This window comes from Notothenia coriiceps, unplaced genomic scaffold, assembly GCF_000735185.1.
Source record: "Notothenia coriiceps isolate Sejong01 unplaced genomic scaffold, NC01 NC01_scaffold00036399, whole genome shotgun sequence".
Classification (NCBI taxonomy): domain Eukaryota; kingdom Metazoa; phylum Chordata; class Actinopteri; order Perciformes; family Nototheniidae; genus Notothenia; species Notothenia coriiceps.
The window spans coordinates 648,464-666,494 of NW_011369100.1; the positions used below are offsets into that span (position 1 = coordinate 648,464).

The 18,031-nt window shown below is 39.3% G+C and overlaps 1 protein-coding gene across 1 annotated transcript; it reads right to left on the reverse strand.

The window, feature by feature from the left end:
* Nucleotides 1-8,432: 8,432 nt before the first annotated feature.
* On the reverse strand, nucleotides 8,433-17,090 carry hbp1 (HMG-box transcription factor 1). The gene is made up of 11 exons (XM_010792324.1): nucleotides 17,009-17,090; nucleotides 15,582-15,740; nucleotides 15,079-15,259; nucleotides 14,598-14,709; nucleotides 14,376-14,490; nucleotides 13,689-13,807; nucleotides 12,354-12,510; nucleotides 12,009-12,153; nucleotides 11,162-11,449; nucleotides 9,440-9,581; nucleotides 8,433-9,334 (listed from the first exon to the last, which is right to left on the reverse strand). The coding sequence occupies exons 2-11, from the start codon at nucleotides 15,652-15,654 to the stop codon at nucleotides 9,317-9,319; spliced, it is 1,350 nt and encodes a 449-aa protein (XP_010790626.1). The 5' UTR covers nucleotides 15,655-15,740; nucleotides 17,009-17,090; the 3' UTR covers nucleotides 8,433-9,316.
* Nucleotides 17,091-18,031: the final 941 nt, after the last annotated feature.

Sequence of the window (18,031 nt, forward strand, 5' to 3'; positions counted from 1 at the left end):
GTGTGAACGCGACATTTCGGAACTATATCGGAACTAAAGTGGGAAAAGTACTCCGTTGTGAACACGGCTAAAGTGTCTTTTTGTCACTTGACATTGTTACACTCTTTCTTTGACACTAAAATGATTTCCCGCTGCACAGTCACAGTTTAATTACATACTCTCCCTGCTTCTCGTTGAGATCCTCAGCACATCACTCAGTGGTACTGAACTACTCCATGTCATGACCCAAAATTATCTCTGTGATTGTGTGTAACTCTAAAATACAAATACCAGCGCACCAAGTAATGAGCCTAACAGCATGTGTTCCCCCCACAGCTGTTCTGCTGCACTGGATGTCATGTTGGAGCTACTTGCTGCTCTGTTTTGATGAATAAGTCGGCTGCATGATTCCAAATCTCTTTATTAGTCTCCTGATACCACTGTGGATCACTTCAGGCACACGGCTCAGACGACTTTAAGGGCTTCTGTGCAAATAAGGCATTAACATCAGATGAGCGTGCATTGATGACAACAATCTGCTTATCCTTTTAATTAATCCTAAAATATGTCAACCATCAATGAACAATTTCCTGTAGCTAGCATTTTATGATGCCCTATATAGATTTATATCTATGTTAAACTTCCATTGCTCTTATTAGATCACTGGGGCATGATGTGAGTCAGGTGCCTGCCTGTCTCTCTCTCTCTCAATTCAATAGCTGTATTAGCATGACCATACAGTAGTTACATATAGTATTACTAAAGCTCTGTATAGTTGCAACATCTATACACAAATACACACGAATAAACAAATAAACTGTTATAAACAAACTGCTAAGAATTTTAACATTAAGCAAGAACATGTTTTATTTTTATTTTTTTTCTTACAAGGAATACAGATTCATTTAATTCATATAATACATTAATACAAAATAGAATATGATATATATACATAAGGTCTGTACCGGCCTGTTTCTATGGCCAGGCTGTGAGCACTCAGTCTTTACTTTGTCAACATCTTCCTGTGTTTAACATCAGTTACTGTGGTCAGGTAGGCTGCCACAGTGTTCTCTCTCTCTCTCTCTCTCTCTCTCTCTCTCTCTCTCTCTCTCTCTCTGTCCCTCTCTCTCTCTCTCTCTCTCCCTGTCTCTCTATCTCTCTCTCTCTCTCGCTGTCTCTCTCTCTGTTTCTCTCTCTCTCTCTCGCTGTCTCTCTCCCTGTCCCTCTCTCTTTCTGTCTCTCTGTCTGTCTCTCTATCTCTCTCTCTCGCTGTCTCTCTCTCTGTTTCTCTCTCTCTCTCTGTCTCTCTCTCTGTCTCTCTCTCTCTCTCTCTCTCTCTCTCTCTCTCTGTCGTGCCTTGCTGTCTCATTAGCCGTGTGCTCCAGGGTTATTGATCCCTGAGAGACGTTAATCATGTTATCAAAGCTCCAGTTGTATGGTGCGATATAGTAAACACAGGAAATGAGGATCTGAGGCTTGTGATTATGTTTACTGTTTACATTGTGCTGGCTTGAGCCTCTGGTTTGAGCCTCTGTCTGGACCCGCAGTATAATCTGGAGGAAATATGTATCGATTACAGGCAGCAATAAAGGGACATTGCATCTTGTTTTATGAGCATTTGTGTAGGAATAGAAATAGCTTTTGCTTTCTGACTTGCTTTTTTTTTTTATATTTCCATTATACTAAGGCTGTGATATTCAGTTATATTCTTTATGGACAAAAATCCAAATGATGGTTATCTGAAAATAGTTGTATCTATTTATTTAGTCAAATCTGTTAAAATCAAAGTTTAGTAATTACAATCTCAACATGTGTATAGTAACATAACTCATTTCAAAGTCCATAGGTAATGTGATTCCACATCTTGTTAGTTATACATGTGGCAGCTCATGCACCATGACTCTTTTTAGGCTTGTAAAAAGTGTACCACTATATTCTAGACCATTTTTGCAATGTTAATATGCATCAACCTCAGATGTATTTTATCTGACAGGCATCACATTGAGCTCTACCAAACCAAAGACTTAGTGAGATATGTATGAAACACAACTTTGAATCTGGATCAATGACTTCAGACCTTTGCCCAATCTGCTTGATAAGGTCAGTGCATCACGGAGAAATTCCCAAAACCCGAGGCCATGTCCTTAAAAAACTCTGACGATGTTGGTCATACATCATTCCTTTTAGGGCTACGAGATATTTATTTTCCATTAGTAAATTATTCTGACACCGATTGGCTGGATTGCTGTGACATTTTATGCAGATATTCGTCCCTAGAGGATGAATCCTAGTGACGTCATTAACCCCTGACATTTCCTGGGATTTTAAACAAACGTCTCAACATTTCTTTGATGGATTGTTTAGAATTTTGCTCCACACATTTCTGTTCCTCCCCCAATAATAATGCGGGAGTAATCCAGTTAGTTTTCATCTACCTTTACTAAAGTTAGATTGTGAGTACAGTAAACATTACATCAGGATTCAAAGGCTTTGTCATAGGCATAAAAGCTACACTTTAGTTGTTGGAAATTAAAATCTCCAAATCCTCCAACAATGCAACATCCAATATACTTAACATAAAATGAAAATAATGCAATAAAATAGTGCAATAGACCTAATGGTCTAGTAAGTTACAGGGAAAAGAAAAGTGTGTACACATAAGGTATAGTAAGATAAACAGAAATACAAATCAAACTTAATACTTTACATTCAAGATTCAAGGCTTTTATTGGCTTTTAAAAAATGCAAGTAAATAAAATAGAGTACAATAGAAATAGTGCAGAATAGTCTATACAAGTAATGGGAATATTGATATATATATATCTATATATATATATATGTTGCAAACGGATGAATGTTATGGATGTTCTTTCAAAAGTGCAGGTGTACAGTAGATGATACTGTGTACTGTAGTACTAAATCAATATGTGGATATGTAGGATTGTCATGTCAGAAACTAAAACAGTATATAAATCATCAAAAATGAATGCAAAATAATCTCCTGTTGATCAAATGATTCATGAATAGACTAATCCGTTCCACTTAAGATGCTAAGGTTATGTCAAACAATAAATATGACACGACCCGCTCTGTTGTACTACAAAGTCCTTCACCCGGAGGTGACTGAGCTGGGTTTGTTTGTCTTCAGCAGCACCTGTGTGATCCAGAGCAGATACAGTATGAGCACTAGCAGGGTTGGAAGGGTTACTAAAAAATATATAATGACGTTCTTTTTTGTTTATATTACCTCCAATTTGAAATGGGAAGAAAATACATAAAAGGGGAAATTAATAACTATAAGATGTTTGTTACTTAAGTTATTTAAGTATGACAACAGAACAATGTTAATGTCAGTACAAGATCAGTAACAATAATGGGTCTCATCTCATCATCATTGAAAACACATGAGCACATACCACAGTTTTAAAGTAAAAAAACTGGAATCTCAAGCTTACACAAATACAAACAACATAAAGGTTCACCTAAAGAAAAAGGACAAATCAACCAAAGGAAGTGAAACCCATAAAGAATACTAAGGCAGTAGGTGTATAGATCAACACTTAAAGTATTACCTTACAGAACAGTACAGGTTACAAAGAAGAGATCAAATCCGCTCCTTTTACAACAAACACAATATGCACGTTTTAGGCTTTTTAATTAACATTGTAATCCTGCTAGTAATCCCACATTTTGAGAAATGTAACAGCAATCTGATTACCTGTTTTTTTTTTTATTTCACTGTTGGGGAATACAGTTACCTTTTTAATGCATCCAGTTACATGTAATCTGTTACTCCCGGCGCCTCACTGTGGAGGAGGGGGCCGGGCGGGGTTTTTGTCCCTGCCTCCCCTTATTTGACTCTTCTGTGATTTCCTCCCTCTCGGCTGTTCTGTTGTTCAGCTGTCAGAACAAAGTGCAAATTCTATCAGCGGGGGTTTATTCAATTCATATCTCTGTTGTCTGAAACCTATGGACCAAGAAAAATGAAATGATTTTCCCCCTTTCACTGCGCTCACGCACCATCCAATTAAGGGTCGGAAACACAAGGGTGTGAGCAACAGGCCGGCTGAGATGTGGGCATTACAAAAGGACAAAAGACGAGCGCTAGTGGACAGGTTAAAGAATAAAGTTAGAGAAGGGAAGGGAAATACGTGCCATTGAATACTGTCATACCTGCGTAAGCATGTGCTTTGTTAAAATGTATGTATTGCTTTTTTTTAATGCCTTTACTTAATTACATTTAATGTTATTTGAACTTAAATACATGTTCTGTAATATGCAGAAATCATTGCAAAACTATGTATCTCTATACCCAGCTAGACCAATATATCAGACAACGTTAGTTTATGGTAGATATTTGAACAGTGTATATGTCAGCCAATAGAAAACAATAAATTCCACTATAAAAATGCCACAGATGTTTTGGAGGTCATGTAGAAAAAGCTTCTCTATTACATACCAGAGAGCAATGACGAGTTTAATTTAAAGGGGACCTATCATGCAAAATGCACTTTTGTTCGTCTTTTATACATGACTATGTGTCCCCGGTGCGTCAGGGAACTCACCAAGTGTCAGAAAACACAACCCTCTCTCTTTTCCTCCATACCCAAATCTCTAAAAACGGGGCTGCAACGGATCTGATAGACTGATCCAGATTTGAAATATCTCTGACGTCAGAAACGAGGAGCTCCGCCTATATGGGCAACTCTCCACCAATCAGGGGAATGAGAGGTTGCGTGGCATGGTAACAGCTAGGGATGGGGCCGATCCGATCCAGTATCGGTATCGGGTTCCGATATCAACGTAATTCACGTATCGGAAACCCCCTCCTTTGCAGGGGGGCGTGGTCAGCTGCAGCTCATTTGGCCACAGAATCAGCCCTTGCAAAAACAGGGCTGAATACAGCAAATAGACGCGAAATGAGGCATCGGGCTAAATGCATGATCTGTTTGGTATTTTGAAAAAAAAACTTCACAGACATGTTTTATATAGGTATGGCCCTACAATATATGTTTCAAATATAGCATGATAGGAGCATAACAGGAGCATGATAGCAGCGAATACAAATATAGCACTACATGTGTATGGGATTTTGAGGATGGATCAAGACTCTGTTGTATTTTCTGATAGTTTAAAAAAGTGTATATACTCACATTTTGATGATACAGATCTCTCTTAAAGTGGACCTATCATGTGTGAAAAACAGTATAATAGGGACCCTTTAAGTTTTGCTGAGGAATCAAGGTGTTTTCCTCACTGGGTCAATACCTTGGCCTCATCTCCCTCTGTGTGATCAGCACCTCACCTTCTGACAGATGTCCACCAACATCCTGCCTCTCAGAGCCCACTCTGTATCAGCGGCCCACTCCTGGAATAAATGTTAAATCAGCAGATCTCTGGGTGTTGCTCAGCGTTGCCCTCTGTCAGTCCGTTATGGGCTGTTCTTTCTGCTCCTGTGGTGGGTTTCCAATTACTGGGTGACTGAGTGAAAGTGACAAGATAGCATTCACTGTTCTTTGCTGGCCTCTTACAACTCTGAACAAAAATGGAAATATTGACTTTTTTTTTTTTAAGTTAAGAAATAATACACCACCTTTTCTGGGGCCAAATTAGCCTTTATTGGAGATGACAATGTTGAAAGGTGGAGACAGAAGGGATGAGATGCTTAAAGGGTTCCAGGCCGGACTCAAACCTGGATCCTCCACACAGGAACTTAGTCCTGATATATGGGCCACTACTTTTTATTTTGTATTTTATTATATATGTTGGATTGTTGGAGGAGCTCATAAGATTTCCATTGCCATTTCTACACTTTAGCTTTGTGCATATGACAATACAACCTTTGAATCTTGAATCTTTTGAACCAGCTCTACCAGGTGAGCTATATGGTGGCCAAGCATTGCATTTTAACTGTTGCAAAAACAACTGTTTATTTTCCACGGAGTAACATTTGAGGAAAGAGTGCTCAATCAAAACATACCTGGCATACATGTCCTTTTTTCCCTCACTTCTGTTACACATACATCCTGTATGCATTGTTAACAATCCAGTGAACCTCCAGAAGTATTCCTCTCTCTTCAGATGTCTTGTCAGTGATGGTTGAAAGGGAGAGAAAATAAATCCACTTATCACATTTATTTATTTTTCCTGCAGTCTCTTTAAATATCAGCTCCTTCTCCCTAACTTGACACAGTATCTTGCTCAGGGATCTGGAAATAAATAATGAGCATGCAAAGAGAAGTATTTTGTTACATGTGATCGAGGATCTGATTTAATAAAAGGAATTTCTGAATTGAACACCTTTTTTTTTATTTTCTATTGCAACACAAGGCAAAACACGTTTTCTTGAACAGATCGAACGAACAATTGTAAAGCAATTATGGGAATCATTTTAACAACAGCATAATCTATTAAAACCAACGCATGTATCCATAACACAATCCCATTTAGAGATGACTGCCTTACACAAACACCTCGCTGTAACAAAGACACCGAGTCGGCGCTCTTTCAGTGAATTGCTGAAGATAATTGCCCTTAATTAGAAAGCCTTGATTAAGGTGCAGCGCCTGATTCAAGAGGACGCCAGCAGTGATGATCCCTGTCTGTTTCTCTCCATTCTAATTGTTCATTTTAGTATTCAGGTCCTCTTTAATTGTTCCTGTCAAAAGAGCCTTATGCATAAATGCAAGCCATTTGAGCTAAATGACACCTTTCTCAGCAGAATGCCACCCAGTGATGTAGAATTAATTAGATGATTGCTATATTTTTAAAGAACACTCCAACTTGCCACATCTTAGATTCAGAGCCTGTTGTGGTGCAGATATGTTTTTATTATTTAAATGTAATCCTCAGCACAGCAGCCGTCACAAATCAAATGTACAGTGAAGGTCATGAATGCTTCATGTTGTGTTCCTCATGACAGTGACACGTGTTTTTCATTTACAAAACTGTGACATGATTTGAAAAATGCTTTTATTTTCTGACCGCCATAACCACTTTATTCATTGGTCCTCCATTAAAGCTCACAATGGTGTTGAGCCGGAAGCGTAGTCGACACAACTTCCCATGTCCTCAAATCCACCATTAAGTATTCATCTCGGATCGTTTTGGAGAGGCCTGTTATGGAAATGCTATAATTAGATTCCTTTGCGTGAGAGGCTTGCCGGGTGTTGATCATTGTTATTTCATGAGGCATACACGGCTATGAATCTCATATTCTCAAATGTAAATGTTCCTACTTGGAGACAAGCAGTGCCCTCAAGATATTCATACATTTCAGACAAATAATAACTTTCCAATGTCCATGAATCGTTTCAGAGATGTTCATTTGAGTTTTTTCCACAACATAGTAAGGCTACTTCTATTTGATATAAACGCAACGTATTATTATTTTCCCCACAGCACACTTGCAGTATTATTAATGTTATCTGTCCGTTGACCTTATGTCATTTTATCTATGTGTATCTTTTATCTAAGAGAAGATTGAGATAGGAGATGTTTATATGGCGGTGGTGGCGAAGTCGATAGGGACTTGGCTTGGTAACTGGAAGGTCACCAGTTCAAGTCCCGGCAAGACCAAGTGCTACCGAGGTGTCCCTGAGCAAGGCACCGTTCAAAATGGAAGCCCACTGCTCCTAACACTAGGATGGGATCTCTCTAGGATGAGAGAAACAATTTCCCCACGGGGCTTAATAAAGTATATCAAAATCAAAACAAAAGAAAAATCATAAAATATGATGGGGGGGGTAAAGCAGCATGTCTTCTAATAAGGAAAAATGGGGAGATGGCGCCCTCTGGCTCTTACAATGTAAATAATGAACTAAAATTGACGATAATACTATTGCAGTTCCCAATTGTTGTTTTTAATCATTTCATTGTGCCTGTGCAAGCTGTAAGGAACATGAACATCTTGTACAACATCACTTGTGAAGTCTTCCTCTGGAACATGGTCTCCACTAGTTGAAAGCTTATGATAATTTGTTCTTTCATTTGCTTTCAGACCCCTCTCATCTCCAGGGGGATAAACCCATGTTCCAGTGAGTATAACATTCAATTAAGACCTCATTCAGGTCTGGAGTGAATAGTGTTGCTTCAGTACCATTGCTCCTTCAGAGGCGTTGTTAGCATACAGTATACGCATGGTGTTTTTGTGAGGCAGAAAGAAACAGAAAAATAAAACACACTTCAACTGAGTAACCTGGAAACATCGGGCTTTACAGGTCCGATGTTTGGATCAGTGGATATTCAAGGGCTCTTAAAGCTTGAGATAAAACATGCGTGTGGTTCAGCGTTTCCCTTAAACCACTTGTTCATGAGTGGCACAATAATAATGCTTATTATTCAAAAGAAAAAGACAGGCAAACACATTTTAACATGTATTCAAACACAAGGACAAGCACCCCGGCAGGTTGTGATTACAGTTTTTGAAAAGAACCAAACACTTGTATAAGATGCAAGTTTAAAAAAAAGTATTTATAATATGATACAAGGATATTTTGTGCAAGAGGTTGTTGGGGCTGTGAGACCTGTACATTATGAACAAAGCACTTTCAAATTCAACCTGGAAGCAGAACACGGCTACTGGGCCATGATTGTGTCAAACGGCTAACTGTCAAGATACTAGCTGTAAGAAACAAATGGTTTCCACTTGTATACAATGGCTGTATATGATTAGGTTACATTGTTATATAAAGTGCAAAAGGAACACTTACAGCGAAGGTCTGAAGTGCTTTGTGACTGAGTGTAAGCCCTCCACCACATGCTGAAGCGTCATATGGCCGAGTGGCTGGGCTAAAGTCTACAGACATGGCAGGGCAGCATCTCAAACTGTTGGCAAAAGTTCAGCTGCAGAATATACTGTATTATAAAAATGCATTAAAGGATGCAATATATTGACTTTTACAAATATAATCAATTTGAAAAGTTGTGAAAAATGTTGCTAGAATTCCCCTTTTTACAGTTATAAATACACACTTGTCGTTTAGTGCTCCTTTTACACTGAAGCATAGCACCACATGCTCTCAATTTGTATCAACCTTGAATATAAAATAACCTGAAATACATGAGGAAGTTCTTATCAGGGGAATAAGAAGCCTTTGACATTAAAGATATAGGAAAATATATGCACCATTAGTGAATAGATTACATGTTTTGTTTATAGTTCATAATTCTGGGTTGTCTCTAATAATGCTTCAAGGTTACAAAAAGCGAGTGAACTCTGCGTCACAGTCGGGTGTCAAGGGTCGAGAGGGCAAGGAGGCATCAAGCGGTCCGTCGGACTCTGTCCAGCACTTCAAGCATGACAAAGCACCTGCAGCCGGGGATTCTGGGGGATTATCTAGGTCTGCTGGGAGCCCTTTGGAGGAAGACATCAGCCATTAGGGCGGACACATGATTGAAACCAAAGACTGGGTGAATATAATGTAATATTTACAGTTTGGATATGTATGTTGTTCCTTACCGAGTTGGTTCTTTTACGTTTCCAGCAGTCTGGGTTGATTCTTTTCTGCTCCTCTGCCAGGACTTTGGCCTCCATGGTGTACAGCCTCCGCTCCTCATTCTTCATCTTCTTCCACTTGTCACCCAGGATGACACTAATGGCTCTGTGAGTGTAAGGTGAGAGACAGAAGATAAAGTGCTCGCCTTTCCCAGACTAATGAAGCTCAGCGCAAGTTCAACCAGGAAGACCGTCTTTACTATTCCTATGTTACTACTCTCTCTCCTCTCAATAAGTGATCGGGGGCGTCACTCCCCAGCTTAACCAATCACTTCGCTCTATTCTCACAAGCCTTTCATAGCTAAACCTTTTAAATCTGCTTTCCCCTCTGACGGCTGTCATTTCAGGTGACTCGACGCAACCCTCCTCCACCCCTTTTCACCTCCTGTCCCTCTGAATCCAGGGTCAAGCTAAGCCCCTCCCCTTCAGACCGACCCCAATTATCCATTCACCACCACCAGTGTGTCTAGACCCCGGGGGGGTTTCATTGGATTGGTTTTCCCCTCCCGAATTATACTCCCTTCACAACGGGGGCTAATCGCCAAAACTCCATTACATTCATTTGTGTATTCCTGGCAATAAATATGTTTTCTTCCTTCAAAACCGTCTCTCCTGATTGAATTCTCTTAGAAGGACTTTGCTTTTTTATTTTTTGGAGAAAATGAATATTGTGCGCTTTTATATTTTCAACCTAAGCTATCGTTTAGATTAGTATATTCAGGAAAAGAAACAGAACAATGGAATAGTCATTGTCAAGTGGGAAATAAGTATTTTTTGTGTTTCTCTTATTATCCTAAGATGCTGTGAATACGTTTGTCTGTGAAAAAGAAATATGAAGGACAGACCATCTATTTCTATCTATTTTGTTTGTTTGTTTTTAGAAACGGGCAGGTCACATAAGATTATTTTCTTCTCCCTGCTCCTTTTCTGCCAATGGTGTGTTTATAGAGACATGTTTTGCTAACGGTTATTATACTGAAAATGAAATGATAATAAAACGTGTATCATTGTACAGTATGCAATCAAAAATGTCCTGATCAAAATCTATAAAACTCATTGTATGACACTTAAATTGCATAAAATACTAAAAAAGATTGAAAAGATAAGGGCAAAAAAGTAATAATAGAGGGTAACCAAATCGTAAAAGATAAGTCAGTATAATATCTAATAAAGAAATGTTGGCCCCTTAAGGCCAGATGTTCCACCTCAGGTGCTGAATCTGGGACCTGTGGCTTTAAATGACAAATGGATTCATACAAATGAATATATATGTTTAATGGTCCAAGAGAATATCATCAGATTGAAGGTGAAGTTTAACGATAATCCTACGGTAGAATGGTATCATTTGAAAGAAAAACAACACCATCAAATTAAAAATATTCTCTAGGTGGAAGGGAGCTCTTTTATTTCCCACGCAGGGAAACCAAAGTGTCTGGGAGGAGATTGGCTTCATAAATTGGTCCGGCGCTCGTTTGGAGATAAATGCATTGCTCATGGGATCTTAAACATCCCATTGCACAATGAGACTGTACTGTGACGGTACAGTCATATTAAACTACTTCCTCCTCATCATTTCCACTTCCTGGGCTCAATGTGGAGAGCTTTCATTTAACAGAAATGCTAATGTGGACACCTGAAGATGTGCCACAGTGATATAGAAAGGAATCACTATGGCTGTTTGCGTACCTGTTGTCCTTCCCAGGATACATATGTGTGTACTCTACTCTGTACTTCTTGGCGAAGAGCATGAAGGCATTCATTGGACGCTTGCATTTTGTAGGCGTGGCAACAGTGGCTGTCACTGTGGTGTTGCTCTTGTTGGATTTTCCGGTGGAGGACTGAGGGGAGCCGGAGCGCTCCAGCTTGTCACAGTCCGGACTGACGGCTCCGCTGCTGGACAGAGACGTCCTGCGCTGCCGGGCCATGCTGCTCAGGACGTACACTGCCGAGGAGTCCAGGGGGGTGAAGTCATAGCTGCCGGAGGACACAAGGGAGAGTAAAGATAGCTGTTCATATTGTGTTATTAGTTTAGTTTGTTGTCTGACACAAATATTATCTGAAAATGTCATATTTGTCAATAAAAATGCATATAAAAAAAATACAAAGAATTGACATGTAATCATTTTGAGTACAAAATACAGTGTAATGTATTTTGTTTTGCAAACCGCATTAAATGTTGCTACAAACAGTTTGTAGTATTTGGAAAAGATGATGATTAGACAAGGAATGTGTACAAGAAGGCTGCAATCCAAGAATTTACTATTTTATGGTTACAATTTTTGGGAAGTTATAATTACTTTATTAAAGAATACTTTAACTTAATGTGATGTTATGCTAAAGAAGTTAGGCTGCATTTGGCCGTACCCAAGAGGCAAAAATATAGTTGCTAAAAGCAGAAGAATAATCATTGTACCTGTAGATGAATCCCCAAGACCCCCCGTCATATTCTCATTTGATGAATTGTTATACAAAAAGAATGATGTCTACTATAGTAAGTCTCTTCATTGCATAAAGCAAGATCACATTAGTGTACCTTCTGAAGGTGTCAAAGACAACAGAGTCATCGCAGTTGATGGCTTCTGGGTGGTTTGGGGGGAGGCACACGTTGCCCACCTGCATCTCGTAACAAGGGATCCCATGATGCACCACGGTGAGGCTCGGATAAAAGGAACACCACCCTGAAAAACACAGAAGGTACATTTTAAAACAGTTCTAGTCATACAGCTGTTTATTTAAATATAAACCAAAAGGAGTTTTTCCATTAAGAAAAAAACACATTTCTCATATTTCAATTAAATCTATAAATATATCAATGTAAAAAAATATCAATATTTGTATTTATTGTTAACATATATTAACTTCTAAGTTCTTGTTTTACCTCTTTTTTTGACAAAAAATGGGTGATCCAATCGGCATTCGGCTGTCAAAAGGCCCTCCTCAGGTGAGCCGGGGTCAAAGGTCAGTTTGAGGACAGCCTGGCCAAAAGACATTGTCTCTTCATGGCTCACCAACTTCATCCCCTCTGAACCGTATCTCTGTGAAAGAAGCAAAAGACCAATGAGAGAAATGTTTTGCACAATGAGGAAGTAGCTTAACTCGCCACCAGAGAGTGAATTGCTGTAATAACAGCTTTCCCGTCCATCATACTAAATGAGACCTCTGCGAATCAACAAGGCAGTCTTCAGTCATACACTCAGTTTCTCTTCCTCTACCTTTAGCTTTGCTGCCACCTTGTGGTCATTAAAAGCCGTTTTCTTGACTACTGACATCACAAGGAATCATGCACTTCACTTTACTAGCAGTCAGCAATCCTGAGGGATGCAAATGAATTACAAAGGGTTCGATCAGTCAGGAACAGCCATGCTTCTTAAATATTAATAGGTAAAACCAACAAGAAGGCAAGCAAGGCAGGTGTATTTAAAAAGCATGTTCATTACAAAGACCTAAACCCAATTTTACTTAGAAGAATCTGAAAGATTTGAGCTTAGCTTTAAATCTACATGCAGACAGCAGCTCTTTAGGCAAAGCACTCTCAAGGTGGAGGCCACAGTAACTAAAAGCCCCTTCCCCAGTGCCTGATCTAAATCTGGGTTTAACCTAAACGGCACAGTCTGGAGACCGGAGAGGGCTGATGGGGAATCGTCTGTGAGCAGGTCCGAAATAAACTGAGGAGCTGAACTATTAATGTTGTACGAGTTGAAGTTCAACTGTTGAATGTTTTGATAATGCAGTGAAAAGACTTTTGCAGTCATCGGTTCAACATTAAAGCGTAAACAATCAGATGTTGAACGAATACTTTCGAAATATTTCTTAAGCAGTAGCTTGATAATCTTTGAATGACTGATGTTATTTTCTAAATTAAGTCTGACACCCAGGATGAATCTCTAGTTTTGTGCCTGCTCTCTGGCTTTAAGGTTGCGAAGTATGGATTCATTTCCTGCTGCTGTTTTTGGGGGCCAACATTGGAATTCAGTTTTATTCGTGTTAAGCTGTAAGAATGTGTTTGGATCCAATAATCTGTCAGTCCGGCATTTTTTAGGTTGCCTATTGGGCTTAGGTGATTGGAAAAAGATTGCATGTTTTTGAAATCAGGTAGTACAATCTTTTGTTCAGCATACATGTGTTTGCATCCCTGAAAACTAAACATGAGGTGCACAAAGCGGGAAACTATTCCAGCCGATTCGTGTTAAATAGCTTACGGTTTGTTGCCTACCTTTAAAGAGAAGGAGGATGGCCTCATGGTTTCATCGTCTGTGTCCTCATCAGAATCCCCCAGTTCATCCGCGTCCTGCCACTCCACATTCGGACCTCGGTGGAAGCGCAGGCGAGTTCCTGAATGAAAACACAACAATGTGACATGATGAATAAGCAGTGTTGATACAGAAAAGAGAATTCTGGAAAATATTGCAATACTGCTCTTTGGACACCAGGGGTCAGAATTTCTTTACACATTTTTGTAGCAGTTGTAGAGTGAGGATTGAACTATGTGTATACAAGAGTGTTGTCAGAACCTCTAAAGCTTCTGTCCAAAACAGTTTTTATTTCATTTTTGGTTATTATTAGCAAACTTTGAGGGCAGCGCAGTTCAAATGCAATCAGTACTTTTTTACAGTACTAATTACAGGTCTGTTCACAAACAGTTCTGACAAGTTTCAATGAAAGATAGAAAATAAATATGTTCTCAAGTCTGAAATAAAAATGTTTGTGGCTTACATTTGCACATTACCGTTTAAACATTAAACAGATTGAAGAAAACACGACTAATGACTGTAATGACTGTGGATTCTGGTAAAGCTATGAGTCATAATTCTCAGATGTTCTTTAGAAAAGCTCAGGTTTCACTTGAACGTGTCTGCATGCACTGGTGGAATACTGTTTGTAAATGAGTGTGTGTTTTCACCTTTAAGGAAGCAATGCCAGGCTGTGGAGGGCCAGGAGTGAGACCAGGCCATGTCTTCATCATCAGAAAAAGAGGAGGACATTGAGAAAACTCCAGATTCGGACTCACTGCTGGCCTATTGTATATTAAAAAATAACGTGAAAAAATGACATTAGCTTACATGTAATACACAATTTATGGTTGAATCTTAAGTTTACAATGTTGACTGAAGTGAAGGGTTACCCTGACACGCCTGCGCTCCCTGAGGTAGCCTCTGGACGGGATGGGGGCACTGCTGGCTAATGGGGGGCGAGCGTAGGAATGTAAACTATTACTGATGTGGACTGGTGATGATCTGGAAAAAAAAGACAATATCATTCACATTTATTTGGTCACTGTTGATACTTAATATTTGTGTTTTTAATAATCTACAGACAGCTCAAGGTGATTCAGTTGTTCAGCAGAAGCAGGGTTTAGACAGTAAGACAGGGACAGAAAGCTATTCACTTTATTGATTGCTGAAAAATGTACAGAATTTCGTAAGATATTTCTTAACACATTTTCTAAATGATGTGACTAACTCGACAGTCCTGCTATGTGGAGCACCCCCCAGCGGAAGCAGTGTAATCATGTTTTACAGGGGTTGTACACTTCTCTGTGTTTATATCCCTGAATATGCTCATCAGACTTTTGATTTTTCATACTATCTTGCCACAATACAAACCTCTTGAGGGGGGCGCTCTTTAGCAGGGAGGTTTTAGGATTGGTGGCAATGTTAGCCAGCTCAGCCAGCCAGTTGGTGCTGGGTGAGCTGCTGAGCTCCTGGTGGGACACTCCTGCTCCAACCTGAAATATCCCTAGAGACCTCTGGTCCTCCTCCACCTCCTGCAGCTCCGGCAGGTCATCTGGGGAGAAGTCAATGATCAAATTCATGATCCCAGGACTGTGACTAACATTTATTTTCATTGTGTATAAATCTGTCAATACCTTTCTCGAATATTTGATTAGTTGTTTGGTCTAAAAAATAATATCGGTTTATTTTTCCAAATACCAAGATGATGACTTAATGCCATATAGATCAGTATAAATCCAGATTTCAAAATCAGGAATCAGATTGTATTCGTAATATTCTCAAACCAATGGACAACATAAATGAATCGCAAATCTGATTATTAACATGTGGAAAAGGCCAGTGTAAAATGTGATTTTGCTGTGTTGGGATGTTACCATATTCCATGTGGCATGCAGGTGAGGAAGGCAGGTCCTCGTTGCACTTGAGTGGATCAAAAGACTCGTCCATTGTCACAATATTCTACTGTTTCCTCTCTCTTTAACAGGCTGCAGGTCTGTTTACTCAGCTTCCATCATCATATGCTGCAACATCAGCTGATTTCATGCAAAACAAAAAGGGGAGAGAAAAAAAGTGAGTTTTCACATTTAAAGTGAAACTGCTGCCCAATCCTATTTACAATGCTGCCTAAAAAATAATCACTAACCCACTCAAAAAGGATCGCATACGCCTGAATGGCAATACGTGTGTTTTTGATAGTGATATGGTTTCAGGAAGACATAATTGAACGGATCAATGTAGTGGTTAAAAAAACATTATCACAGTAGCCAAATGTTTCTGAACGCGCAAATACATAAACAGCTGTGACAGTCTGTTATCATAGCAAGACATGTCATATATTGCATGATTAAAATGGAGAAGGTATGAAGCCTTTAGGGAATCCTTTGTCTCTGAATCGACACAGTATACCACTGCGGCTGGTCACGTGACCTGCTGCGTGGAGGCCTTGTTTATAAACTTAAAGGGATTTGGCGCATGCGTACCAGAGCTCATTCATTCATAACTGCGTAGCAAAAGTGAAAAATAGCAGGGAATTCCTCTGTTAAAGTGGCTTTTAAAGATTTGAAAACTGGAGCTTAGAAGAAAATACTTTAGTATTAAATTAGTTTTAATATAACAATGTGTTTTTTAGCAACATGCAAAGTAAAAAATCGTTACAGATATGTACAAAAAAGAGGTGACGATCAAATGATTCAGTTTACAAGAAGGAACTAACGGATATGTGCGTTCCAACCGTCATTGCACGCTCTGACAAGCGTCGCTTTGACTTCGTAAACACGGACACGAATAACATAGGCTACAGTAAATATAACGATTCAGAAGTATTAAAAGGTCCAAAAAGAGAGATGAGAGATTGGCATTTGGGCCTGCTGTTCCCCACTCCCCAAAAGCAGTAGTGTTCAGACCCAGAGGCTGTCGGGTCTAACACTGTAAACAAAAGAATGTCAACAAGTTGAGGCATGACGCAACCTCACTGCCCCGTTCAAAATGAATGACACAAAAACACGGAGAGGCTTTTAAAACGAGACTTTTACACGAATCAAAGCAGATTTCACCAAATGAATGACATGTTTTTTATACACAGAAGAGCTTTTGGTTGGGCTTGTTATCACCAAAACAACAAGCGTCATCGCGAAAAAAAACATTGTCGAGCACAACATGTCATTGGAGATCAAATACAGGCGTGACAACCCCGCTAAAACATCGAGTTAGAACAGCAAATACACCAATCACACGACGCTAACGTTAAAAATACGTTTAAACCGTTTATTTATTCGATAAAAGTAGTCTGTTTTCCACTTACCAAACCAGTCGCCATAAAGAAACTCTCTGGCATGAACTCGAAGGGTGGGAATGAATGCATACAGAGAAAGCCTCCTATTGGTGGATAAGAACATCATTAACAAGAATTCGGGAATTCTATTGGTTCACATGATTGAGAAAAATATTGAAGGCGGGGCCTAGTTTGTTTTTCATCGTATGATTGGATGAAAGTACATGCCTATTACTGCCCAGTAACAGCTGATTGGCAATAACAGGAACAATGCATGGTTATTTTTTTGATCAACAATGTTGCAACCACAGCAAGAAGTATAGTCTGCTTTCTAGATGTAGTCATTTTCCTTGCAGTTGAGTAATTGCAGTTACAATTGTAACTGTTTTACAACAACATTATTCAAACAAATGCATACACTGAATGAAAAATGTAATACAAAGAATGCGTTACAGAATTGTATGGCTGTTCCATAATTGCGACAAAATATTAAGTGAAACGCAAAATATAAAAATGTTCTTTATTGACATGAAAAGTTAAACATACAGTACTTTCAGCCAGTATCATGGGTTTTGCCTTAAAAAATGACCAGCACTACCTGCACAAAGGGGGGGGTGTCAGAATGTTTCAATGTTAAACCAGCTATGGACAGTTTAAGCTGCAGTAAACCACAGACAAATTACAGAAGACTTCAATTATTAATCTTAAAAATAGAGAGAAGAAGAGAGAGAGAGAGAGAGAGAGAGAGAGAGAGAGAGAGAGAGAGAGAGAGAGAGAGAGAGAGCGAGAGAGAGAATAAACACAAGAAAGTAGCAGACAAAGTCAAATTCAGTCAGAGGTGCCGAGACACGGAGCCACACTGCCACCTGTAGACCAAAGCTGAGAATTCAGAGCGGAGCAGCCTTCTCCAATATCTATTATTTAAGCCTGGATTTACAGAAGTGTCTCACATCAGAGGCTCGATACCAAAGGCCTTCATGCTATTTGGGAATAACATTCGACAAGAACCCAATTTATTAAAATCAGAACATTATTTTAGAGTTGCAAGTGGCC

What these genes read in the sequence shown, in the direction of transcription:
- hbp1 (XM_010792324.1), bottom strand. Translation starts at nt 15,654, where the DNA reads ATGGACGAGTCTTTTGATCCACTCAAGTGCAACGAGGACCTGCCTTCC. An exon ending in GGGAGCGCAGGCGTGTCAGG is followed by an intron (nt 14,491 to 14,597) that starts GTAACCCTTCAC and finishes AATATACAATAG; the next exon opens with GCCAGCAGTGAGTCCGAATC. An exon ending in ATTTTTTGTCAAAAAAAGAG is followed by an intron (nt 12,154 to 12,353) that starts GTAAAACAAGAA and finishes TGTGTTTTTCAG; the next exon opens with GGTGGTGTTCCTTTTATCCG.